At 43.0% G+C, this 26,799-nt stretch overlaps 1 protein-coding gene across 2 annotated transcripts in view; it reads left to right on the top strand.

Moving 5' to 3' along the window:
- SLC2A12 (solute carrier family 2 member 12) overlaps nt 1-26,799 on the top strand; it is a 109,610-nt gene that overhangs the window by 80,559 nt on the left and 2,252 nt on the right. Inside the window, exons 4-5 of one of the 2 annotated variants that reach the window (XR_003855762.1) lie at nt 16,848-16,938; nt 17,438-17,571. Coding sequence is in view for 1 of the 2 variants with exons in the window: in XM_029596606.1 (XP_029452466.1) it covers nt 17,438-17,570 (133 nt within the window). In the remaining variant the exon portion in view is untranslated. Of the gene's footprint in view, nt 1-16,847; nt 16,939-17,437; nt 17,572-26,799 lie in introns of those variants that run through there. The other variant, XM_029596606.1, reaches the window with a different exon arrangement.

The raw sequence follows: 26,799 nt of genomic DNA, 5'->3' as shown, positions 1-26,799 counted from the left end.
GTTTCTTTTCAGTTCCTTTTCCCTAAAAAAATAAAAATAAATCCTAGGCCCCAGTCAGTGGGACCAGGAATTTTGGAGATGTGAGAGGCGTTCTGATTAATTTTGCCTTTCCAGGCCAGAGAACATTTTTCTCGTTTGGAAGTTTTTCCACCTTTCCTCTCTCTTTTGTTTGGGGAAATTGCTTTGCTTTGCTCTTCCCATCTGTTCTCTCAGCGCGAGAGGGTCAGGGCCTGCACAGCACCATTACTGTAGATTTACCATGGCAAATTCGATTTGTTTGTTTCTTTTTACAATTTCCTCCCTCTAATCCTTCCTTTTTTAACCACCTTTCTGGTCCCTCTGTTCTTTTTCCCCTTACCTCTCCTCTTCCTCTCTCATAATTTTAACTCAGTGCTCCCATGCTCTATTTTCTCTCGATACTTCCATATGTTGTTTAATTTTTAATTTTAATCCATTTTTTGTTTTCCTGTAAGGCATCTGGTAAAGATGAACAATTCAAACTCTGTGTTTTATTATTGTTCCAACAGGTTTTCATGTTTTGATGTTCTTTGTTACATGTAATGCTTTTTCAAGCAAGTTTTAATTGTTCAATGTAAACCGATTTGATTTGCATCTAATGCAAGAAGACCGGTATATAAAAAACCAAAATAAATAAAATAAATTACTAGAGAAGGTGAGAATTCTCATTCGGTACCTGATGCTGACAGAGGCAAGACACGGGAGAGCCTGGGGCAGCCATCCGGTACAAAAGTGAGAGAAAAGGAGAGGCGAAATCAAGAATTTGCTATCTAGCAAATGAATCCGAGGTATCGGAGTGAGGGATTTCGATTTGGAAGGCAAGCCTACCATCTATAGTAATTGTGGGAGGCTTCACAATTCTAATTCAGAATAAGAAGAGACCCAAGACTCACCAGTTCACTGTTTTACCTGTTTGCCTTGTTTTATGGCTATCATTTGGAAGAGGCTTGTGCAGAGTGGCATATTTTATGTTTACTCTACATCATCAGTAATGGTTATTGGCACCTATTAAAGAAACGGAAATCCCGAGAGGCGATCCTTTCCCCCTACGGAGAATCCTGTAGAACCTGGACGGAAGAGATTAAGCAGAGTGGGAAGGCCACTTAGCCCCTGAGTATTGTGTGTGCGCCCCATGGATTCCTAAAAAGGACGTCAAAGATAACAAAACCTACACTAATTGTACTTAATATATATTTCCTTTTAAATATTTAATCCTCAGAATTCTTTAATTTCTGCTATATTTATTAAATACAAAGATCTAAAAAAAAAAAAAGATGCAAATTTCTTGCTAGGGTGAAAGTCCTTAGCGAGGATGGAGTCCTAATTAGGAATACAGACTTCTAAAAAATACAAAACCGTTTCTTAAAGTGATAATTCAAACAATATATTGCCCTTCTTGGTCCTAAAAGACTGAAGTCCTTGATGAGGACAAACAATCCTTATTGAAGTGCAATGCTCTTCTTCTTAAAATGCAGTTCTTCTCCAATATCAAAGGCAAAATATATTAATCCAGACGATCACATTTCATGTGACCCGATGGTCTTTCCAAACTTGTAATATGCCCTCTCTCATCATACGGTCGTGGTGTAGTTGATCACTCGGCACGTACATGTTTCACCTCGCTGCATCAGGACATTTAAAATTCGCCACTAGACTAAAATAAAAATACAACCTTATCAATACATTGCACTTAAAAATTCACTCATTTTCAAAAGAACTTAACAGCACATACATTTTGGTAACTGTTTTCCCTCATACAATTCGCCAACTCAGCGTCCTTCTGTTTCTCTATGCAAAAAAATGGCGTGATAATCATTACTCAAAACAGCCCTTTAAAAATGGCTGCCAACGTATCCTCTCACCCTACCTGCAACCCCCCCAAATATTAATGGCAGCCAAGGGCTTGAATTTTGTGTCCAGCCCTCGGTGAGTCCCACATTACCTAATGCTGCAGTCCTTACAGTTATTCTTTTTCGGCTTTTTGGGGGGGCGGGGGGGAGAAGGCTTTTCATGCCTGAAGGCCTGCCATGTGAAATTCTCATTTTGGGGGCTTGGGGATCTTTCATTGGGGTGGTGGATAGCGCTATAAGGCCCACTCGGGAGCTTATTTGATTTGGTGATTGCTGCCTAACCAGGATTCATACCAGTGATGATGCTGTACTCCTGTCCCGTAACTGGCAGGTACCCAATAGCAAACTTTCATCTGGAAATGAGAGGGAAGCGCGAGGAGAGAGTCCCGATCGCTAGACACGCCCCCCTGACGTCACTGATGATGCCGATGGTCCGTTAACGGCACTATATCACCAGGCGTCTTGTGCCGTGCGTTGCGCGCCGAAGGGGCGCAACAAAGGGGCACTCCCCTTTGTGCAACCCTTCGTGCAATCCATAGTACTGGATATATTTAAACATTTAAAAATTAATCTTTGCAAATGGATGTCTATTAATATTAACATGTCCTTAACCTTTACCATGGGCCTCATTTTCCAACGCTAGCGCATGCTTGCTAGCAGCGCAGGCTTGCGTTATCAGCGCAAGCGTGCGCTAGCGATATGGGGCGGAGTCGGCCCCGGAAGAGGAGGAGTCGGGGCGTCACCGGGGCCGACTCTGCAAAGAAGGTGCGGACGGCGAAAAGGTAAGGAGCCTTTTCGCATCCTATTTCGCGCCCAATATTGGGTGCGAAACCGGCCGCGATCGCACCGCGGTCCACCTCCACCTCCTGCTCCACTCTTCCGCCAGCCAAAATTCACCAACAAAAAGAGAAGCCGCATTTAATTTCTGTGACTTGGTTAGCAGGCATAAATGCATGCATTAGGGATGTGCATTCGTTTCATCCATTTCATATGTTTCCTATACAAGCATGTAATATGAAACGTATGAAACATATGAAACGAATGCACATCTAATTGACATGTAATGGGAAACATATGAAACGAATTAAACGAATGCACATCCCTAGCACGCATGCATGTTTGATAACGCACGCACATACTCTGTTGTGTAAAATATGTAAATGTACTTCCGAATCACGCCCCAGAATACCCTCGGAACACCCTTTTTTCTCCAAACATACTTTTCTTGCGGCAGCGACCATACATGTCTATGCCTCCCGTTCTTCTGAAAATTGGCTTTCCATGTACAGAGTTCTACTTGCGCAAGTATTTGCCGTGCACAACCCCAGTATATGTTTTTGAAAATTCATCCTTTAAAGGCTTTCCTCTTGTAAAAGTGAAAAATAAGTGTTTGTTGACCAACATAATATAGTTTTAAAAAATGTCAATATATATTTTTTTTAAACTTGCTTAATACAAAATGCTGTCATAGAGGAAGGACGAACACAAGTTACATATTCAAACGATTTCTTGTTTTGTGTTTATAAAAGTAAATTGTCAGAGTTCATTTTATTTCCTAGTGTGTAGACAGGTGGACTCAGGACCAATGAGTTTATGCTCCCCTGCCAGCAGATGGAGATGGAGCAAGCTGACATCACAGTATACATTACCCTACAGTGACCCTAGCCTGCCAGTATTCTCCGTCTCCAGCAGATGGTGGACGTGCATCTCCCTATGGGGTTTGCTTCAAGTTTTTTTGGAAGGAGATATTTGGAATCTAAATTAAGAAAGAAAGCCCCACTGTCCTAAAGTGATACCTAAAGGTCCCTCCCCCAGTTGAGAATTCCTGAGGTGATTTCCATGGTCCATCAGCGTTGTGCCTTGGTCCGGTAGCTGGTTTTGCCGGCATGGACTTAGCTGCTTGAGTGGCTGAAAGGCAGTGGTTGCAGGAAGCTGAGCGCGGCAGTGATGGCAATTGCTCTCTCCCCCTGCAGCCAGAGACCATCTCTGTGCTCAGCCAGGTAAGGCCAGTCTCCAAGCTCAGTGTCATTCTGACGTTTGTCCCACTCTGTGGCAGGTCGAGGGACATGGGCAGCCTGGCGGGTTGAGCAGTTTCTGTAGGCTAGGCTCCGGTCCGAGGCTTTTTTTGCTGCGCGCAGTGTGGTAGGCCGCAACGGCTTTTCGTGCACTTTCGGTGGCTGCCCTCTACTGGCTTGTTGGTCTGGCGTATACTTCTCGCCCAGTTTTTGGGTGCATGGTAAAGCCCTGAATTTTGAGTGCCATCAGCGTTAAAATGGCACTATGCGCTTATGTTTTTTGCGTGCTCTCATTTTGGTTGCCTGAGTGAGTGCCTAGGTGTGTGCGCATAAATCTTGGACACATAATGTTTGGGCGCATAGTTGAGTGCATAAATCCAAAAAAACAGAAAAGAAAGGCAAAAAGCAACTAGATGCATGCCTTCAGCTGCTGCTCAGTGCATTGTCGGCTATGATTGTGCCTGTGCCTCAAAAGCCTAAGCACGGGGAGTCCGAGGAGAGGAGAAAGAGGGAGAGACTTTCCAAACTCGTACCAACACTCTGAGAGGCCTACCTCTGCGCTTCTAGGAGGTGAGAGACCCCGGAACATCCCACGAGCCTGCCGCGGGCGAAGCGGAGAGGCGGAGCCTGAGTGACATCATCAGGAAGTGCCTGGAGCTATAAGTTCGGGCGACAGACGGCGCACTACCGCCATCGGCGTGCTACCTAAGCCGCGCGCGGCTTGGTTCGGCTTAGGCCAGCGAAGGCTGAAGGCTGCCGGGTCCCTTTGAAGTGGAGCACGAGGAGGACTCTCTTCAGCTGGAAACTCTTCTTTGGTATAAATTTTTCGGGTTAAGTGAGGATAAGTTTTATCTTGTATAAGCTGTTTGTTTGTCTTATTACCTTGTTACGTTATGCTTCATTCTAAACGTAAAGGAAAGGTCAGACAGGAAGCCTTAACCCCTGTGAGACCAACCTCTGTTCAAACAGCAATTACAGGATATTACCCAGTGGCAGAAATGATAGCCTCGGAGTATCCCATGAAAGGAGGAGGTGGTGAGCAGCCATCTCTCCTTCCGGGAGAAGTAAGCCTAAGTCCCAGGGCGCCATTACCACCTTTCTCCCCCCCGTAGCTCTGCATCCGACTATGAACTTGGCTCACCCTCCTTGCGAGATTCGCTAGGGGGACAGAGCCCGATTAGGGAATTCGTAGTCGTAGGAGATTCAGAGTATGTTGAGCAGGGAGATTCTATACTCCCTACTCCGGGGGAGGGTCCTAGTAGGGTTAGTACACCTACTAGCAAGAAAGATTCTAATCTCCCCAAGGGTTGTAGTGATAGACCAAAATCACCCATATTAAAATTGGATAACCCAGTACCAGGTGTGATTGCAGGTAGTCCATCAAATATAACAATGGATACAATTTGGCATGCCATAATTGTTTTGCAAAAGAATATTATAAGTTTAAACAGTAACATTAAAGATATGCAAAATGTTTTACTTAATATAAATCCAACAGTGACAAGTCAGGCTGAGAAAACGAACAAAATAGAAGAAGAAATAAAACAGATAAAATCAGTACAAACAGTGATCATTCAAGGTGAAAATCAGGGATTGAAAAGAATTGAGGGTATAGAGAATTCTATTAAATATACCAACTTGAGAAATGTAAATTTCCCAAAGTGTAAATTAATTTCTCCTTGCGAGCAATTAAAAAATTATTGTTTAGAAACATTATCAATGTCAGTAGAAGATTTTCCTTTGATTTATAATGCCTACTTTATCAGTTGGAAAAATGAAAATTTGATGGAGCAAAATGTAGCAGAAACATCACTTAATGTTACAGAATTAATAGAAACTTCTTTCAGTTCCCAAGTAGAGAAGAGAGGCACTCTGTTGGTTAAATTTAAACAGATGTCTGATAGAGATAAAATTCTGAAAATGTTTTTAGTAAAGAGAGCTTCTCTATACTTGGGACAGAAAGTGTGGATATACCCAGATTTATCCAAAGATACTCAAATAAGAAGGAAAAAACCTTTGACTCTAGTAAATCAGGCTAGGACGTTTGGGATACAAATTAAATTGAGATTCCCTTGCAAATGCATAATGTATACTGGGGGTGAAAGATATGTATACTCTGAGCCTGAACAATTGGAGAGATTCATGGAAGCACAACGAAACCAGGGTGTAGAATAGAATTTATTCCTAAACATGGCATAAAATGTTTTTCTTCTGCCTATCCTCACTAGTGACAAATTAATGCAACTATGTTGTTATATTTCATTTGACTGCTCATATACCGGACTCCCCTACTATAGTAGTTTGGTAATTTCAGATCAGAAGGTTTATTATCTTGTTTTTCTTTTTCTTGAGTTAAAATGCTTAAAATGACCAGATGGTTATTCACCTTCTTTTCTGTAAATTGATTCAACTGTAAGATTGAATATTTGTGAACATTTAAAAATACAAATAAAAAAAAAAGCCTAAGCACCTTATCTTTGCACTGTCTGTCCTTTTCGGGCGTCTCCTTTCTGAAGTGCCCGCTGCTTTGTGCCAGCACTGCTTGGAGGCTCAGAGTGTCTTGTCTTCCTCTGTTTTTGGCTAAGCCTGGTTCTTCCAGCTGGATGTGGTCTGGTTGAAAATGTCTCAGGTGGGGTGCCTGACCTTCACCCTTCCCTAACTGTTACTCAGCAGGGGAAGGTGGCTTTGTAAGTAGTCCTCAGATGTCTCTCGGTCCGGATGCTTCTACGTTTTTTCAGCACCGCAGTGTCCCTCGTGCTGCAGCGGGTCCTCTGGATGGAGCTCAGGCTGGCTCGGAGGATGGCGCCAGTCCTGCCTCTCTTGAGGATGGGGAATTCCCTTCCCCCCTCGGATTGGAGCAGTATAGAACTATGTGATGTTTCTTTCATAGAGATGAACTGCCAGCTCTGTTTTTCCAGACCTTGACGATGCTTGGAGTTCCTGGGGCACATTCCATTTCTGAGCCAAGGAGAAATCTTAGTTTGGTTTCCCTTGCGTAAAACCATTCTAGAATTGATTGAGCTTGAGTGCAGTGTCCCAGAGGTTTTTTCCCCCAAAGGGGTCAGATTTTGGAAGGTCTATGCCCTCTGAATTCAGTGTTGCAAAAGTGCTTCCATTTTCTGAAGTAGATGCACTTGTGGTGCAGTCTCCAAGCGGACCGTTAAGCGCCAAACATGCTTAAGGTGCTTCTCCATGGACACAAGGATACCACACCAAAATTTCGTAGGAACAAATCTCAATTTTTTATTGTATAATAGTAAGCAATACAGGTATCCCTGGGAGACACAGGATAGCAGCGGTTCTCTGGCAAGACACTCTGAGAAGTACTACTCTCTGTCTCTTCTTGTACATCAGCTGATTCTTCTTTTATAGATATCATAGGCAGTCTTAAGAAAGTAAATCCCTAAATTACATGAACCTATGGGAGTATCACTTACACGGTTTCTCATGTCAAAAAGAAGTTCATTTAGACCTATATTACCCTGATCCCCTTCCCAAATTGGGGCCTACTTGCCTGGTGTTTACATCAATCTTCTATTAGTCCTTTGTCCTGTCATTTTTTCACCCGCTCAGGGAGATCTTCATGGCTTAGGCTGTTTCTACAGATGCCACTGTAGATGAAATTTTAGCCTGAGATTCTGACCTTTTCCTTCTGCTTATTGTGACCCTATAGCCATCCATCAACAGTTTTAGACAACTCCAGCTGCTGTCAAGATGTCTCCTAGAATTTCTCCAAATCAGGTTCAATAGAGCATTTAGGGTTCACATGGCCAGAACTGCAAGCAGGCCAAGGCAGCAGAGGAATCTGGGTCAATCACAGTCTCCAGGTTGGTCTCAGACTCAGGCACATATATCAGGACTACTATTACCGTGAAAGGGGGAAAGCCCTTGAAGGATACACATGTTAGCAAGATTGATACTATCCTCGAGCAGGCGTTTGAAGCTGTGGCAGTGGCTTTGCCTCACTTCATGTTGTTCCTTGGTAACTCGCTCTTGTTTACTTCTCTCCCAGGAGGTTGCTCACTCTAGCGTAAATCCTATCTCTGTTATGGTACCAGCTGCTGCCTTTTTAGCTGATGCAGGCTGTGACTTGGTCCGCACCTTGTTCAGAGGGGTGTCTTCGATTGTGGTGGCCAGGTGCAAGTTATGGTTGAGAAATTGGTCTGCCTGATGCAACCTCCAAGGCTAATCTCACCAAATTGCCTTTTCACGGCTTGCTCTTGTTTGACAACGAGTTGGAGAACCTGGCCAATAAGTGGAGCAAATCTCCAGTTCCTCATTTGCTGGAGGGTAAGAGTGAGGTGCAGTACCTCTTTCTCATTAGAGGTTGTGCTGCAGAATCCAGGCATTTGCAACAGATGAAGCGCAAGCTCAGGTTGTGGATCCTCCCGTGCCTCCTAATGAAGATTTGCTGATCCCCCTTTGTGAACATGAGATAGGGGAACCTCTCTCTCTTTTATCAGAAGGGGGTTGAGATCACATCGGATCGGTGGGTCCTGGAGGTGATACGAGTAGGATATGCACTGGAATTTTACAGTATTCCTCAGGATGTGTTCATGGTGTTCCCTTGCCACTCCCTGCAGAAGAAGCAGGCAGTGGCCTTCATGCTTCAAAGGCTCCTCAGGCCGAGGGCTGTGGTTTTGGTGCCCACGACTCAAGAAAGTATGGGGCGCTATTCCATTTATTTTGTTGTGCCCAAGAAGGAGGGCTTCTTTCATTCCATCATGGATCTCAACAGGTCAGCCATCATTTGCAGGTGACTCATTTTTGCATGACAACCTTGCACTCTGTGTTAATGAAGGTGCACTCGGGGGAATTTCTGTCCTCAGGATCTATCAGAGGCTTACCTTCATATTTCCATCCGATTGAAGCACCAACGCCTTCTACGCTTTGCAGTGTTGGAGCGCCATTATCAGTTTTGGGCACTGCCCTTTGGTCTAGCCACTACTCCCTGTACATTTTTCAAGGTTATGGTGGTCAAAGCAATGGTCTTGTGAAGTGACGGAATCCTGCTGTACCCGTATGTGGATGACTGGCTGATTTGGGCCAAGTCTCAGGAAGAGAGACATCTAGTGACACACAAGATGATCTCATTATTGCAGGAGCTCGGTTGGGTGGTGAAGCTGACCAAGAGCAATCTTCAGCCATTCCAGTCAATGGAATATCTGGGGGTCCAGTTTGACACGGGACAGGACAGAATTTTCCTACTGGAAGTTCGGATCCAGAAATTGATTTCTCAAGTGAGTCAGTTGATAAACACCATACGACTGATGGTGTGGTCCTGCTTACAAGTGCTCGGCTTGATGGCAGCTACCCTGGAATCGGTGCCATGGGCAAGGGCGCATATGTGTCCTCTTCAGCACTCTCTGCTATCTCGTTGGAACCTGCGGTCTTAGGACTATGTGGTTCGGCTCCACTTGCCGATAGAAATCTGCTCCTACCTCCAGTGGTAGCTGCAGAATCATCTGAGAAAGGGAGTTCTCTTGTCCTCTCCGAACTGGTTGGTACTCATGAAAGATGTTTGTTTCCAGGATTGTGAGCTCACTGTCAGAATTAACGGCCAAGGGCGTTGGAATGCCGAAGAGGCCCGCTGGAACATCAATCGCCTGGAGGCCTGGGCGGTACAGTTAGCAGGCTTGCAGTTCAGCCACAGGCTGAGGGATCAAGTGGTTTGCATGATGTTGGACAGTGTGACGATGGTGGCCTATATCAATTGCCAGGGAGGATCCAAGAGCCAGAAGTGTTGCAGGAAATAAACCAGCTTATGGAATGGGCGGAAGGTCATCTACAGATGATCTTGGCCTCTCACATTGCAGAAGAAGACAACATAAGAGTGGACCTTCTCAGCAGGAAGAGTCTGGACCCAGGAGAGTGGGTGTTGTCAGCCAAAGTGTTTCAGCTGATTCTGGATTGCTGGGACCTTCTGTTCCTAGCCCTGCTGGTGAATTCTCGAAATGTGAAGGTTCCTCAATTCTACAGTCACATGAGAGATCCATGGTCCCTGGGAACAGATACAGGTCTAGCTGGAAGACAGATTGCTTTATGCCTTTCCTCCAAGGCCCTTGCTGGGCAGGATAATTCACAAGATCAAAGGCCAGAAGGGGCTAGTACTACTGGTGGCACCGGACTGGTCCAGGCATCCGTGGTATGCAGATTTGCAATGATTCCTAGTGGAAGCCCCCTTTATCTTCCGCCACACATGGATATGTTACAGCAAGGACCGGTTCTTCATGAGGATCAGCCTTTATTCTGTCTTACGGTTTGGCCCTTGAGAGGGCTTACCTGTTAAAGTGCGGTTATTCCTCTGTGGTGATTGCCTCCATACTCCACGCTCGCAGGTTCTCCACTTCCTGGCTTATATACTGTTTTGGAGAGTTTTTGAAGCCTGGTGTGAGGAGTGGAGTGTTCTTTCTTATTCACTTAAGATCCCTCTCATTCTGGATTTTTTGCAGGATGGGTCTCGCCTGTTTCAGAGGCCTGGTGAATGGTGTTTCATTGTCCTCTCATTCTGATGTGACCTGTTTTTTTGAAGGGAGTGAAGCATCTTCGGCCTCCCTTGAGGTTACCGGTTCCCTTGTGGAGTCTTAACTTGGTGCTGAATTTTTTGGTGGGCCCTATATTCTGACCACTGTGTAGCCTTTCCTTGCAGTTGTTGACCTTGAAGACTGTGTTCCTGGTGGCTATATGTTCAGCGCATCAAATTTCTGAGCTGCAGGCCTCATCTTATCAGGAGCCATTCCTTTGGGTGTCTTTGGGGGCTTTACAGCTACGTCCTCTGCCATCCTTCTTGCCCAAGGTAGTTTCAGACTGTCATTTGGATCAGTCCGTTTCCTCACCATCCCTAGATAAGGTCAGGGATGCGGAAAAGTATCGCCTTTGTGCTCCTTGGATGTCACGAGACATATCGTGCGGTATCTGGAGGTTTCTGAATCTTTTCAAAAGACGGATCACCTGTTTGTTTTCCATGGCGGGACTACGCAGGGCGCTCCGGTTTCACAGACTAACATAGCACGCTGGATTTAGGAGGTGGTCACGGCCGCATATGTAGATACTGAAAGCCGTTGCCTATGCAAGTTCGGGCTCATTCCACTAGGGCTCAGGCAGTTTCATGAGCATAGGTTAGATTGTTGTCGCCTGTCGATATCTGCCAAGCTGTGACGTGGTCCTGTTTACATACTTTTTCCAGGTTTTCTCGTCTGGATGTGCAGGCCCGGGAGGACGCAGCTTTTGCACATGTGGTGTTGACTGGACCGCGGGCAGTCTCCCGCCCTGTTGGGGAGTAGCTTTGGTACATCCCACTGGTCCTGAGTCCATTTGACTACACACTAGGAAATGGAGAAATTACTTACCTGATAATTTCATTTTCCTTAGTGTAGACAGATGGACTTAGCTTCCTGCCTGTGGCTGCCGCACGAGTGTGTCAGTGGTCCTCCTGTGGGGCTCTGGGTCCCAAGGGATTACTGGTAAGTGTTCACCCAATCCCTAGCTTGGGCTACCTGGAATCTTACGTTAATTCCCTGTATATGCACAAACATCCTGCCACATATATTGTAACAGACTCTTCTTATGACAAATGCTGCTAATAATAATAAACTGCTATTAAGTTTCTTGGACTACAGTGCCAGTACAAAGCATGATACTGAACTGTACTTATACTGAATGCCTTTCCCCCGGTCGTGCAGGAGTGACTGTCCCATGCTGCATCAGAAGTCCAAATGTGCATTTTCGCTTCTTTTTTGAATTGGCTCAGATGCTTCCTCCACTATAATCTGAGGACTGGAGTATCTCGAGGTTGGAATGTATATTCTTGGTGCACAAAGAGCCTCAGACCTTGGCACATACTGCCCCAAAGCTTGAGCTTCAGGGAGTTAGATTCAGCCTTAAAGGGATTTATGCTCAGAGTGAAATGAAAAGGACTTGAAAAAATCTACCAGAGACAGCGGGGAAACTATACAGATTTTCCCGACTTCCTTCCTTCAAGCTTTTCTTTTCTTCCTTTCCCTTTCCCCATCAGGAATTCCAAACTGGGATGAACAGTTTTAAATGACAGAGAATTATTGAATGAACTTCTTTTTCTAGCCAATGGATTTAATCCTCTTCATCTCAATTTTGTCTCCTCTTTTTTATTTTTCCTTTAGTCACAATTTCAAGAGAAAAAAGTCTTTGTTTTACTGTTTTCAGTCTTTAAATCACCCCTGATCATAAGAACACAAGAACATGCCATACTGGGTCAGACCAAGGGTCCATCAAGCCCAGCATCCTGTTTCCAACAGAGGCCAATCCAGGCTACAAGTACCTGGCAAGTACCCAAACACTACATGATGTTTTCATATTATTATATCTAGGATTACACATCATAGTGTTGCAGTTTACAATATTTTTAGTTATTTAATTCCTGACAGCTTTCTTTCCCTCTTTTAACTCTTTGGTCCGTCTATGCACAGCTCCCATCAAGGCATATCCTTTCCGTACGTCGGCAGATAAAATCTAGTTTTAAAACCGCCATCTGCAGCTACAGAACAGGTCCTTTTCAGCCTCCATTCCCAGTTTGTGGCATAATCAGCCATAAGAGTTAAGAGAAGAAAAAAGATCTTCTGAGATATCAGAAACACTTAAAAACTTCCAAGTTATCATTGCTAGTAATAGCAGTGGCTATTTTCTCAGTCAACTTAATAGCAGTTAATGGACTTCTCCAAGAACTTATCCAAACCTTTTTTAAACACAGCTATAGTAACTGTACTAACCACATCCCCTGGCAACAAATTCCAGAGTTTAATTGTGCGTTGAGTGAAAAAGAACTTTCTCCAATTAGTTTTAAATGTGCCACATGCTAACTTCATGGAGTGCCCCTAGTCCTTCTATTACCCGAAAGCATAAATAACCGATTCACATCTACCCGTTCTAGACCTCTCATGATTTTAAACACCTCTATCATATCCCCCCTCAGCCGTCTCTTCTCCAAGCTGAAAAGTCCTAACCTCTTTAGTCTTTCCTCATAGGGTTGCTGTTCCATCCCCTTTATCATTTTGGTCGCCCTTCTCTGTACCTTCTCCATCGCAACTATATTTTTTTTTAAGATGCGGCGACCAGATTTGTACACAGTATTCAAGGTGCGGTCTCACCATGGAGCGATACAGAGGCATTATGACATTTTCCGTTTTATTCACCATTCCTTTTCTAATAATTCCCAACATTCTGTTTGCTTTTTTGACTGCCGCAGCACACTGTACCGACGATTTCAATGTGTTATCCACTATGACACCTAGATCTCTTTCTTGGGTTGTAGCACCTAATATGGAACCTAACATTGTGTAACTATAGCATGGGTTATTTTTCCCTATATGCATCACCTTGCACTTATCCACATTAAATTTCATCTGCCATTTGGATGCCCAATTTTCCAGTCTCACAAGCTCTTCCAGCAATTTATCACAATCCGCTTGTGATTCAACTACTCTCCATGGTGAGACCGCACCTGGAATACTGTGTACAATTCTGGTCACCGCATCTCAAAAAAGATATAATTGCGATGGAGAAGGTACAGGGCAACCAAAATGATAAGGGGCATGAAACAGCTCCCCTATGAGGAAAGGCTTTCGTGCCATGAGCCTTTTCTGGGGGCAGTGCAGCTCCAGACTGTACCTTCCTTTTTGCTGAAAGTGGTTTCAGAGTTTCATTTGAATCAGTGAATTTCCCTGCCCACATTGGATAGAGGTAGAGACGAGAGTGAGTATTGTCTTTTGCATGCCTTGTATGTCAAGCAGCATCTGAATCCGTACTTGGAAGTTACTAAATCTGTCCGGAAGTCTGATTGGATGTTTGTGCTCCATGGTGGAGGTAAACAGGGTGAACTGGTGACGCGGGCAACTATAGCCTGTTGGGTTAAGGAAGTCATCATGGCCACCTATATGGATGCCGAGGTTCCTTTGCGGAGGTAGGTTAGACCGCATTCCATGATGGCTCAGGCAGTATCATGGACAGGGTTTCGGTCATTTTCTCCTGTTGAGATTTGCTGAACAGCAACATGATCATCCTTACACATCTTTTCCTAGCATCACCGCTTGGACATTCGGGCTTGGGAGGACGCTGAATTTGTGCAGGTGGTATTGACTGGTCCGCAGGCAGACTCCCACCCTGTTTGGGAGTAGCTTTGGTACATCCTACTTGTGGTGAGTGGCCTGCCTGAATGCAGAGGAAAGAGAAATTACTACTTACCTGATAATTTCCTTTCCTCTAATGAAGGCAGGCCAATCCCTGATCCACCTTCGGCTGCCGATTTTTGCCTTTGGTTCGCCCTTTAGGTGTGGACAGTGCAGAGTGTTGTTCCTCCTAGTGGTTGGAGGACTGGTAAGTGTCTTAACCAACCCCTCAGTTTAGTGAATGTTCAGTGTTTTGTCTGAGCTGAGTGTTCCCTATTGGTTGGACACATGAGTGGTTGTTTGTTAATAATCATGTTCAGGTATAGTCAGTTTGGCTTTTCCAGAGAATACTGGTGGGCTGATGTCGGGGCAGGGCTATATGTCCATGACATCAACTTTTACCCCATCTCCATCTGCTGGCAGAGGTGCAGAACCCACTTGTGGTGCTTGGCCTGCCTTCATTAGATGAAAGGAAATTATCAGGTAAGTAGTAATTTCTCCTAGTCAGTGATGAGCAGAGACGCGCCTCCTTTTCAAGCCCTGCTTGTGAGACTTAATGTAAACAATTTTTGGCATTTGCAGAGAAATATTTGACAAGTGTGAGCACATAAAAGAGCCTGTAGTACAACATTTTTGAGTACCATGAGTCTTGAAACCTTAGTGCTACTAATACTATTACTTGTCACTTCTATAGCGGTACTAAATGTATGTGGCAAGATACACATAAGAAACAGTCCCAGCTACTAGCTAAGCACTCTTTTGGGGATCCATGATAGCTGCTAGGGCCTATGTTTTTACTGGGATATTTGCTTCTCCCTTTCAATATCCAATAAATGGGGAAGGGAAAGGGCAAAATACATTTTGTTAAGAAACCAACTTTACCCAGTTCTTTGAATACTTTTGTTATCAGAAATCCATCACTGAGGGATGCGTCTACCAACTTGTTGCAGATTGCTGGTGCTTGAGATGAACCCGGCAGTCTTGGGCAGAATGGATGCTCAGACCCAACCGACTTCTGTTGTCTAAAATTTTGAGATCTTTCGGCAATGAGTTTCTCTTCTTCACCTCGGCAGTAGCATCTTACTGTTCATTGATAAGAGAAGGGCCAGGAGAGCAGGCAGTATGGGACATCCAAGGCACATTGTGGATATGCCAGCAGTGCTTAAGGGGGTTTCCTTCCTCGGTGTTAGCATCACTTGTGGGTGGCCATGCTTTGCTTTCCCCTGCTGCGCTTTCAGAATCTGTAGAGAATTCATGGATGTGGGCATCATTGTTAATAGGATAGATTATTTTAGGATTTTTTGCATGATTTTAGCATTGCTTTTGCTCTAATCTGTAATTCTTAGTTGTGGGGAATTTCATTAAAATTACATAATTCTCTCACCTTTCCCATTTTAAATATGATTTCCAGACTAAAAAATGCTTTTCTAGTTTTTGTTTTTTATTGGAGATGCAGTCAGTCTTACCCTTATAATTTATTTGCATCTAATTGCATGTTTTCTCATACAAATTATGATTTATTTCCTTTTCGTACTTCCTTCCAAAGATTATTCCCAGTGCACAAGTATTTGCTTCTCTGCACTTATTTTGGCCTCTCTCCTGAAAATGAAAATTGGAGACAAGGAGAGAAGGAGAACAAGTGTACTTGGTCTTGAAGTCCGCAAGATTATCAAATAGTAAAGCTTCCTAAACCAGGGATTTTCACTAACATCCTTCCAGAACCACAAATGTAGCTAACTATAAGGGTAATGAAAAGATGCAAATTAATCTGATTTTTAGACCAACCGTAGGCAAATATATTTGAAAAAATATTCATTGTTTCACATCCTGAAAAACAGATTTCTTTTCTTACTTTGAGGACTGGAAGCAAATATAGACAGTAGATGTTTGTTCTTTTTTGATACATTCTCATACCTTCTCACAGTGCTCCAGATCCCTCAAGATGTGGCAGCTAAACTAATACCATAAGTTCCTTATACAGTTCATATAACCTCTATGCTTTATAATTTACACTGGCTTCATGTAAACTATTGACATTGGTTTTCAGGACGCTCCACAAATTAGGCCCTGCATTCTTAAAAGACATAATTCAAGTTTATTCTCCTTCCAGAAGTCTTTGAGAACATAGAAGCATAGAAATGACGGCAGAAGGAGTCCAAACGGCCCATCCAGAACACTATGAAACTTGTAGACTCTCCAGTTAGTTATGCATGGCTGAGCATTACTAGGTCTCAAGCTTATTCCACTGTAGGTCTCATGCTCTGGATTTCACTTCCAGAATATTTACGCTTAAAAAAGGACTATTTAATATTGAGAAAGAAAGTTTAAGTATATCTTTTCCATCAGGCCTTTGGAACATAATGACCATTGGTATTTTAGTACCTGTTGCTCCATGATATTTGCTGCATTGTTTGTGTTATTTTGTTATGATATAATAGATGTAATTTTATGCATGATTTTTATTTGAGTTTTACTATTTTAGGGATGTTTTATATTGTTCCTCACAGGGGACAATTTTTATTGGACATGTGGGTTATAAATGCTCTTAAATAAATAAATAAATACAATTGTTCCTCTTTGGTTGTTTGATATTTTCACCTTGTGTCAGACTCCCTAATCTTTTTGTCCTATTCAGTATGTCTCCTGTTTGTGCATTGTGGCATGTAGATACACCTCTAACCTGCTGCTGTCCAACACCATGAATTCATGGAAACTACATTTTTTTTGTTTAATTCTTCTGAACCGTGATTTTCATTGATTCCCTTAGCATGCTCTTCTTATGTTGGGGAGGTGTTTTGTAATTTATTTTTTTTTCCATCTTCTAGATCTATACTTCCCAAAGAAACTGAAGGTTGATAGTGACTGAATAGATGACGTTTGCTTCTCTCTTCTTCAGAAAAGTCTCACAAGGGAAAGGTTTCGGCTGAGTTACAGATTCTCGCATAATAAAAATTAGTTACAACAAGATACCCCCATCTCATGAGCTCAGATTTAGAAAAGCCCAGTAATTAAGTCTAAAATCCAAATCCATAATGCTAACTCTGCCCCGACGACACGAATGCCCTCAGTTGCTCCTTAAGGAGCTCCCTATGGGGTGACCCCTTCAGAGACGTCGCACCTCACTGCGGCCCAGCCTTTCCAGGATGTTGGCAAAAGGGGGTGGGGTAAAGACAGCAAACGGGAGGCATCTGGGAGGAGCACTCCTCTTCCACTGGGCCTGCGAGACGGGGGGGGGAGAGCTCTACAGATCTAGCGCCGCTCCACTGCATGTCCTGGTTCAGGTTTTGATGCACTTAGTTAAACCGTAGTCTTTAAATGCATCAGAGTCCTCAATCTCTTACTTAAAAAGCAGATTTGCTACAATATAAATTATGGATTTTTAAAATAACAAAAATTTTTTTCTTTTTTTTTGTAGAATCAGTTGGTCTTCCTTGGATATTTTTTAGTTACTCAATAATGAGTTTTGCATCTCTGGCATTTGTCATAATGTTTGTACCAGAGACAAAAGGACGCTCTTTGGAGCAGATATCGGTGGAACTGTCTGAAAAGTAAGTAATAAGGGCATTTGCTGCTGTTTTTCTTAATTTGCTGAAGTTTATCAGTGCTTGTGAAAGTGAAAGTCTTCATTTCCTATCACAGGGTTAGACAACTTCACTGCATGAGATCTCATATAGATTGTGTTTTAACTAAAATATGCAAAACAAACCAGATTCTTTGATTGTTTGATTTATTCACACTTCTTACATGCCTTTCCAGTAACTGCCCAAAGCAAATATATCTGAATAGAAACATAACAGAAAAAGATTATATATCTAGTCTGCCCATCCACCCAACTAATTCAGCTTTACAATTCCCATCGCACCCTGAGATCCCCTATGCTTAAGAACATAAGACATTGCCATACTGAGTCAGACCAAGGGTGCATCAAGCCAAGCATCCTGTTTCCAACAGAGGCCAAACCAGGCCACAAGAACCTGGCAAGTACCCAAACACTAAGAAGATCCCATGCTACTGATGCAATTAATAGCAGTGGCTATTCCCTAAGTAAACTTGATTAATAGCAGTTAATGGACTTCTCCTTCAAGAACTTATCCAAACCTTTTTTGAACCCAGCTACACTAACTGCACTAACCACATCCTCTGGCAACAAATTCCAGAGCTTAATTGTGCATTGAGTGAAAAAGAATTTTCTCTGATTAGTCTTAAATGTGCTACTTGCTAACTTCATGGAATGCCCCCTAGTCCTTCTATTATTCGAAAGAGTAAATAACCGATTCACATCTATTCGTTCAAGACCTCTCATGATCTTAAAGACCTCTATCATATCCCCCCTCAGCCATCTCTTCTCCAAGCTGAACAGCCCTAACCTCTTAGCCTTTCCTCATAGGGGAGCTGTTCCATGCCCTTGTCTGTAGCTTCTCCATCGCAAGTATATCTTTTTTGAGATGCGGCGACCAGAATTGTATTCAGTATTCAAGGTGCGGTCTCACCATGGAGTGATACAGAGGCATTATGACATTTTCCGTTTTATTAACCATTCCCTTCCTAACATTCTGTTTGCTTTTTTCACTGAGCTGACAGTTTTAAAGTATTATCCACTATGATGCCTAGATCTTTTTCCTGGGTGGTAGCTCCTAATATGGAACCTAACATCGTGTAACTACAGCAAGGATTATTTTTCTGTATATGCAACAACTTGCATTTGTCCACATTAAATTTCATCTGCCATTCGGATGCCCAATCTTCCAGTCTTGCAAGGTCCTCCTGTAATGTATCACAATCCGCTTGTGTTTTAACTACTCTAAATAATTTTGTATCATCCACAAATTTGATATCCTCACTTGTCGTATTCCTTTCCAGATCATTTATATATTTATTTATTTATCGAGTTTTATATACTGTCATTCGGTTTCGCCATCATAACGGTTTACAAAAAATACAAAGGTTATAAGGTTAAGGAGGGTAACAAGGGTTTCAAAAGGTTCAAAAGATTGTTAACATAGGGATATCATAAACAGGTTAGTTGCTGTTCAGTTTTTTTTTTTTCACGTTTCTGTTCTTTGTTATAATCCATACGTGTGTTGAGTTTCATTTTTCTTCAGGTTAGATCGGAGGGTGTTAGCGTTGTGTTGTTCATTGGGTGAGTTGGTATGCTTTGGTGAACATCCATGTTTTTAGATCTTTTTTGAAGGTTTTTAGGTTTTCTTGAGTTCTGAGTTTGGTTGGGAGGGAGTTCCAGAATTGATATATATATATATATATATATATATGCACCGGTCCAAGTACAGATCCCTGAGGCACTCCACTGTTTACCCTTTTCCACTGAGAAAATTGACCATTTAATCCTACTCTCTGTTTCCCGTCTTTTATTCAGTTTGTAATCCACGAAAGGACATCGCCACCTATCCCATGACTTCTTAGTTTTCTTAAAAGCCTCTCATGAGGGGACTTTGTCAAATGCCTTCTGAAAATCCAAATACACTACATCTACTGGTTCACCTTTATCCACATGTTTATTAAACCCTTCAAAAAAATGAAGCAGATTTGTTAGGCAAGACTTCCCTTGGGTAAATCCATGTTTACTGTGTTCCATTAAACCATGTCTTTCTATATGCTCTACGATTTTGATCTTGAGAATAGTTTCCACTATTTTTCCCAGCACTGAAGTCAGGCTCACTGGCCTATAGTTACCCGGATCACCCCTGGAGCCTTTTTTAAATATTGGGGTTTCACTGGCCACCCTCCAGTCTTCAGGTACAATGGATGATTTTAATGATAGGTTACAAATTTTAACTAATAGATCAGAAATTTCATTTTTTAGTTACTTCAGTACCCTAGGATGCATATCACCTGGACCAGATGGTATGCATCCTAGGGTACATTGCAGATGGGATAGAAGGTAAGGTTTGTCCTTTTGCAGATGACACTAAGATCTGTAACAGAGTGGACACGCCGGAACGAGTGGAGGGAATGAGACAGGATTTAAGGAAACTGGAAGAGCGTTCAAAGATATGGCAGCTGCGATTCAATGCCAAGAAGTGTAAAGTCATGCATTATAGTGTGTGGAAATCCGAAAGAACTGTATTCGATGGGGGGAGAAGGGCTGATGTGCACGGAGCAGGAGAGAGACCTTGGGGTGATAGTGTCTAATGATCTGAAGTCAGCGAAACAATGTGACAAGGCGATAGCTAAAGCCAGAAGAATGCTGGGCTGCATAGAGAGAGGAATATCGAGTAAGAAAAGGGAAGTGATTATCCCCTTGTACAGGTCCTTGATGAGGCCTCACCTGGAGTGCTGTGTTCAGTTCTGGAGACCGTATCTCCTAAGGGACAGAGACAGGATGGAGGCGGTCCAGAGAAGGGCGACCAAAAAGCTGGATGGCCTTCATCGAATGACTTATGAGGAGAGATTGAAAAATCTAAATATGTACACCCTGGAGGAAAGGAAGAGCAGGGGATGATATGATACAGACTTTCAGATACTTGAAAGGTTTTAATGATCCAAAGACAACAACAAACCTTTTCCATTGCAAAAAAATCAGCAGAACCAGAGGTCATGATTTGAAACTCCAGGGAGGAAGACTCAGAACCAATGTCAGAAAGTATTTCTTCCAGAGGAAGTAGTGAAGACCAAAACTGTGAAGGATTTCAAAGGGGCATGGGATAAATACTGTGGATCCATAAAGTCTAGAGTATGTGAATGAAGAGAAGAGGCATGGGGGTGGCTTGCGGGAATGACGGCTACTACCTGGAGATTAATATCCTTATTCAATATACATACACACGGTTAATGCGATTCCTTGCTCTATGCTTCAACGGCAAGAGGAAATGTGGAAAAAAGGATTTGCATCCACATAAAAGCAGGGGAGTAACTTGCTTGTTACGGCGGTTACTACCCCAAACCAAAAATGCCTGATACTTCACTTTCAATGCATATCCAGCATAGCTCTCTGCTTCAACGGTAGGGGGAATGAAGAAAAGAGGATTTGTATTCAGACAACTACCAACAAGGTCTGAATTACACAGTCTGGATAAAACAAATAAGCATGGGTGTAGCTTGCTTGTTACTTCAATTACTACCCCAAATCAAGCCTGATACTTCACTTAGAATATATATCCAGCGCAGCTCACTGCTTCAACGGCAGGGGGAATGAAGAAAAGAGGATTTGTATTCAATCAACAAGGACTGAGTTGCACAGGCTGGGTAAACAAGCGTAGGAGTAGCTTGCTTATTACGGCGGTTACTACCCCAAATCAATTAGCTAGATACTTCACTTAGATGCAGCTCCAGCACTGCTATCTACGATGGCGGGGGTGGAAGGGAAATAGAACCAAAAAAGTTATTTAAAGGGACAAGAGTAACAGAAAAGTATAAAAAAAAAATGTGTGAAAGCTTGCTGGGCAGACTGGATGGACCGTTTGATCTTCTTCTGCCGTTATTTCTATGTTTCTATGTAAGCTGGACACCATCATTTTAACCCTCACTTTTGCCTGACTCTGCCACGCCAGTGACCCTGCCACCAGAAGAGCCCATGCAATTTAGCCACTTTCATTTGGCACTCTAGGAGAGAACCCGATGCAGACAACTGGGCTTCTGTTTATACTGCACACCTCAAGGCCACCTCTTAGCTCAGTGCCCAGAGAGAATGAAAATCTTGCCATGTCCAGAGTCACCTGGGTGAGTGACCCTAGGCTTGACTATCTTGACTCCCTAGTTGCTCAAGCCAGTCACATTGCAGCACTTTCATCTGTTTCTCCACTCAGGCGTTAGTGGACTCTGGCTATGGGATGAATTTTATACAGCAGGAGTTTGATCAGTTCCAAATTCCTATGTTCTCTTTGAATCCTCCTCTGGCACTCTTGTCCATCTATGGAGATCTCCCTCTGGGATGGGTGACCCAGTCCACCGTGCCATTCACATTACATATTGGCCTCTCACACATGGAGATCATTAGCTTCTACATCCTGTCCAGAGCTATAATCCTGGTTGTGTTAGGCCTACCATGGCTCCAGTGACATCAGCCCAAATTTGACTAGGCCATACCAAATCCTGTACAGACCCAGAAGGGTCATCTTACCCGATGATTATGGCCTCTGTCCTTCTGAGATTTCTGACCCCATGTAAGGAATCCAGAGAAATTCAAACTGTTTCAGAGCATCTCCAAGAAAACACCCTTAAAGAACTCTATGAGCAAATACAAGAAAGCTTGGTCCAAGAGAGGTCCGAAATTGAGAGTTTGGAAGGAGGGAACAATTGTACCAAGAAAAAGTTTGGATCCCTAACCATGAGAAAGGATGATGAAATACGATTCCTCCATGCCCAACTTCAGCAGGAAAAGGAAAGGAACCCCATATTGTTGTCCAGCCTTATCAGTCCAGATTCTGAAAAGGTTTCCACCAGAAGTGGCCATCCCTTCATCTGCGGCTCAGCTTGAGTCCTAGGAATTGTATGAACTATGAGAGAAAACCAGTTGTTTGGTTGCAGAAGCTATCATCCGAGCCAAGAAACCCATAGAACTCCAAAGGAGTTTTCTTCCTGCTACGTCTGCAAACCCAAAGCCCCGAGAGGGGGGCTCAAGCGGCAGGATACAATTGCGATTGGCAGTCCACAGGCTGCCCCATGGACCGCTGCTCTTACCTCCGGCTCAACTTGCAGTGGGACATTGCCAGTAAGTGTGGCGGGATGCCACCAACGACTTCTTCAGGCCAGCTGCCCTTCCTTGATGTGGTTGGATGCCACCACTGACTCCCTATGTGGTGCACGCCTCTCTTCAGGATTTAAAGGGACCGCAGCAGGAAATCCCCCATGGCCCCTACCAATGACGTCTGCTATTGAGGCCTATTAAATTCCTCTTCTGACATGAATCCAGTGTCCCGGTAACAGGTCAGCCTGCTTCTTAGTGGTGTGAGTTGCCTGCATCCTGTCTTTGGTTCCTGTGCCTTCAGTGTTCCAGTTCCTAGTCTTCATCTTCAGTGTTCCAGTTCCTTGTCTTCATCTCAGTGTTCCAGTTCCTTTTCTTTATCTTTGATACCTTGTCTTCTCCTAGTCTTCGGTTCTTGTGGTCTTCATCTCATCCATTAGTGGTTGTGGTCAGCTTTCAGTTCTTCAGTGTGTCTTGCCTCTTGTGCTGCTCCTCATTCTCCTAACCTCCCTATCTGTCCAACCTTCCCTCGTTGGACCTTCAGCTTTTAATTCGGCTTGCTTATTGGACTTCTCTTGAATGCTGCCTGCCCTGAACCAAATCTGCCTTCAACTTCTCTTGCATGCCCAACATTCCACAGATCTTCCCTTTGTCAGCAAAGGCCCCCACCTAAGACTTGCTGGCCCCAGCACCCAAGGGATCCACCTAAGTGGAACATGGACTAGTACAGGCGAAGTTCCAGTTGGGCCTCTGCCTTGCCCGACTCTGCCAGCTGATGGTGGGTACCTGCAGGGCTCCATCCTGCGGGTTGTGCCAACTCCACCTCAGTCCAAGTGTCCATGTCAACAACACAAATAATGAAAAAGGGATCCAAATTAAGAAAACAGGAAACAGCATATACACTGGCAAGTTAGATGCAAAGCATTGGTAAGGAAGGCAAAGAGAGAATTTGAGAAGAAGCTTGCCGAGGAAGCAAAAACTCATAATAAAAACTTTTTCAAATACATTTGTAGTAAAAAGCCTGCAAGGGAGTCAGTTGGACCATTAGATGATAAGAGGTAAAAGGGGCATTTAGGGATGACAAGGTCAAATAAGAGAGACTAAATGAATTCTTTGCTTCAGTCTTCACTGAGGAATGTGTAAGGCAGATACCCATGCCAGAAGTTATATTTAAAGGTGATGATTCAGAGGAACTAAAACAAATCTCAGTGAACCTGGAAGATGTACTTTACTTTACTTTTTTCTGGATTTATTAATAACTTTCTCCTGAGGCGCAAGGTAATTTACAATAAAACAAAAAATCAACAATAAGTAAACAACTTAAATAAAATTATTACAACATTATACATAATTTTGTCCAAATTAAATAAGATAAGATTAATATTAAATTAGAAACTTCTGAATAAAACTGGATCATAAAATAATATGTAACATAGAGTAGAAGACTACCTATCATACTGCCTAGTAAAAAGCCTGCTTAAATAGTACTGTTTTAAAGGAGGACCTAAATGTTTTTGGGCGTTCCATCAGATACATTTCAGCTGTTAAACAGTTCCATAACCCTGGGACTGCTACTGAAAAAAATCTTTTCCTTGTTTCCATGAGATTGACATGTTTCACAGAAGGAACATCCAAGAGGCATCTTTGCAGTGAATGTAATGCTTGGGTAGGATTATATATTTTCAATAGCGCATTGGCCCATAGAAATGAATCTAATCTCAAAAGAGAATGTCTGTTATCTATAAATATCTCCCTTGAATTTTGGATCTAATAGAGTAAAATACTATATTGATTTATGGATTAAGAAAGTAAAGATTGTTTGGTTTTTCATTTTGGAATAATGTAATAGAAAATTTTATCTATTACTTTATCTTTCTGTTTTTCAATATTTGCAAAATTTAGTATTTTGTAATGTAAAAAATTGATAAATAAAGAATTAAAAAAAAAAAAAAAAAAAGAGAATGTCTGAGCCATAGAATTTTATAATGTATTAGCAATGTACTAGGGCAAATTGACAAACTAAAGAGTAGCAAATCACCTGGATCAGATGTGCTGAATAAACTCAAAAATTAAATTGTGGAACTGCTTTTGATAATTTGTAAACTATCATTAAAATCATGTATGGTACCTGAATTCTGGAGGGTTGCCAAAATAATGCCAATTTTTAAAAAGGGATCCAGGGGTGATCCAGGAAACCTCAAACCAGTGAGTCTGATATCTGTGGCAGGCAAAATGGTAGAAACTGTCATAAAGAACAAAATTACTGAACATATAGATAGGCATAGTTTAATGGAACAAAGCCAACTTGGATTTAATCAAGGAAAGTCTTGCCTCACCAGTCTGCTACATTTTATTGAGAGTATAAATAAATCTGTAGATAAAGGTGAGCCAGTTGATATAGCGTATCTGGATTTCCAGAAAGCGTTTGACAAAGTCCATCATGAGAGCCTTCTTAGGAAATCATATATACATATATTCATGTTGACAAACATCTTTACCATGTTATATCTATTTATTAACTCATAGGCTTATTAACTGTTTTTAGTAATATACACTAATTTGTTACTTTGATTAATCTGTTCAATGTAAACCGCTAAATTGAAGCGATAGTTACTGTTCCTTGTAAACCGGGGTGATATGTATATTATACAGGAACTTCCGGTATATAAATCCGTTAAATAAATAAATAAAAAAGTCTTGGGATAGGGGACAGTGTCCTTACGTGGATTGGGAACTGGTTAAAAGATAGAAAACAGAGAGAAGGGCTAAATGGTAAATTTTCTCAGTGAGGAAAGGTGAATAGTGGAGTGCCCCAGGGATCTGTTCTGTTAACATATTTATAAATGACCTGGAAATGGGAACTACAAGCGAGGTGATCAAATTTGCTGATGACACAAAATTGTTCAAAGTTATTAAATCACAAGAGGATTGTGAGAAATTGAAAGAGGACCTTGCAAAACTGGGAGATTGGGCATTCAAATGGCAAATTAAATTTAATGTGGAAAAGTACAAAGTGATGCACTCAGGGAAGAGCAACCAAAATATAAATACTCAATGCAAAGTTCCACATTAGGAGTCACCATTCCAAAAAAGGATCTAGGCATCGTTATTGATAACATATTGAAATCTTCTACTCACTGGAGTAGATTTTATAAACTTGCGTACGCGCGAACAAGAGTACGCGGGATTTCAATAGATATGCGCGTAGCCACGCATATCCATTAAAAATCTGGGGTCGGCACGCACAAGGCTGCCCAAAATCCGGCAGCCTGCGCGCGCCGAGCCGCGCAGCCTGCCTCCGTTCCCTCCGAGGCCGCTCCGAAATCGGAGCGGCCTCTGAGGGAATTTTGCTTCCACCCCCACCCCTGCACCTTCCCCTCCCTTCCCCTACCTAGCCCACCCCCCCAGCCCTATCTAACCCCCCCTACCTTTGTTGAACAAGTTATGCCTGCTCGAGGCAGGCGTAACTGCGCACGCCGGCTGCCGCATGCCATGTTCCGGTCCGGGGGCTGGTCTGGAGGCTGCGGCCACGCCCCTGGAACGCGCCGGCCGCGTCACGCCCCCTGATGATGCCCCCCCCCCGACACGCCCCCCCGGAAAGCCCAGGGACTTACGCGCGTCCGGGGCTTTGCGCGTGCCGGAAGCCTATGAAAGATAGGCTTGGCACACGCAGCGGGGGTTTGGGGTATGTTTTCGGGGGTTACGCGTGTAACCCTCTGAAAATCTACCCCACTGTGTGCAGCAGCAGCCAAGAAAGCAAATTGAATGCTGGGGATTATTAGGAAAGGAATGGAGAATAAAACAGAGACTATCATAATGCCTCTGTATCGCTCCATGGCGTGACCTCATCTCGAATATTATTTGTAGTTCTAGAGATAGTTGGTTAACTTAACCGGCTAATTCAGCTCCTCCCTGGAACACCTAACCCCTGCCCCAGGAATGCTCTACCCAGATAATTTGTTATCCGGCTAGAATTTAGCTGAGTAAGCATCGTAAAAATGTGGCTAAGCCATTTAGACGGATAACTTTACCATTATCCCTCTAAGTGGCTTTTGAATATGTACCCCGTATCTCAAAAAAGATACAGCAGAATTAGAAAAGGTACAGAGAAGGGTGACCAAAATGATAAAAGGGGA

The sequence above is a fragment of the Rhinatrema bivittatum genome, chromosome 3, assembly GCF_901001135.1.
Source record: "Rhinatrema bivittatum chromosome 3, aRhiBiv1.1, whole genome shotgun sequence".
NCBI lineage: Eukaryota > Metazoa > Chordata > Amphibia > Gymnophiona > Rhinatrematidae > Rhinatrema > Rhinatrema bivittatum.
The sequence above is the reverse complement of the archived record's forward strand: the minus strand, read 5'-3'. Positions and strand labels throughout refer to the sequence as shown.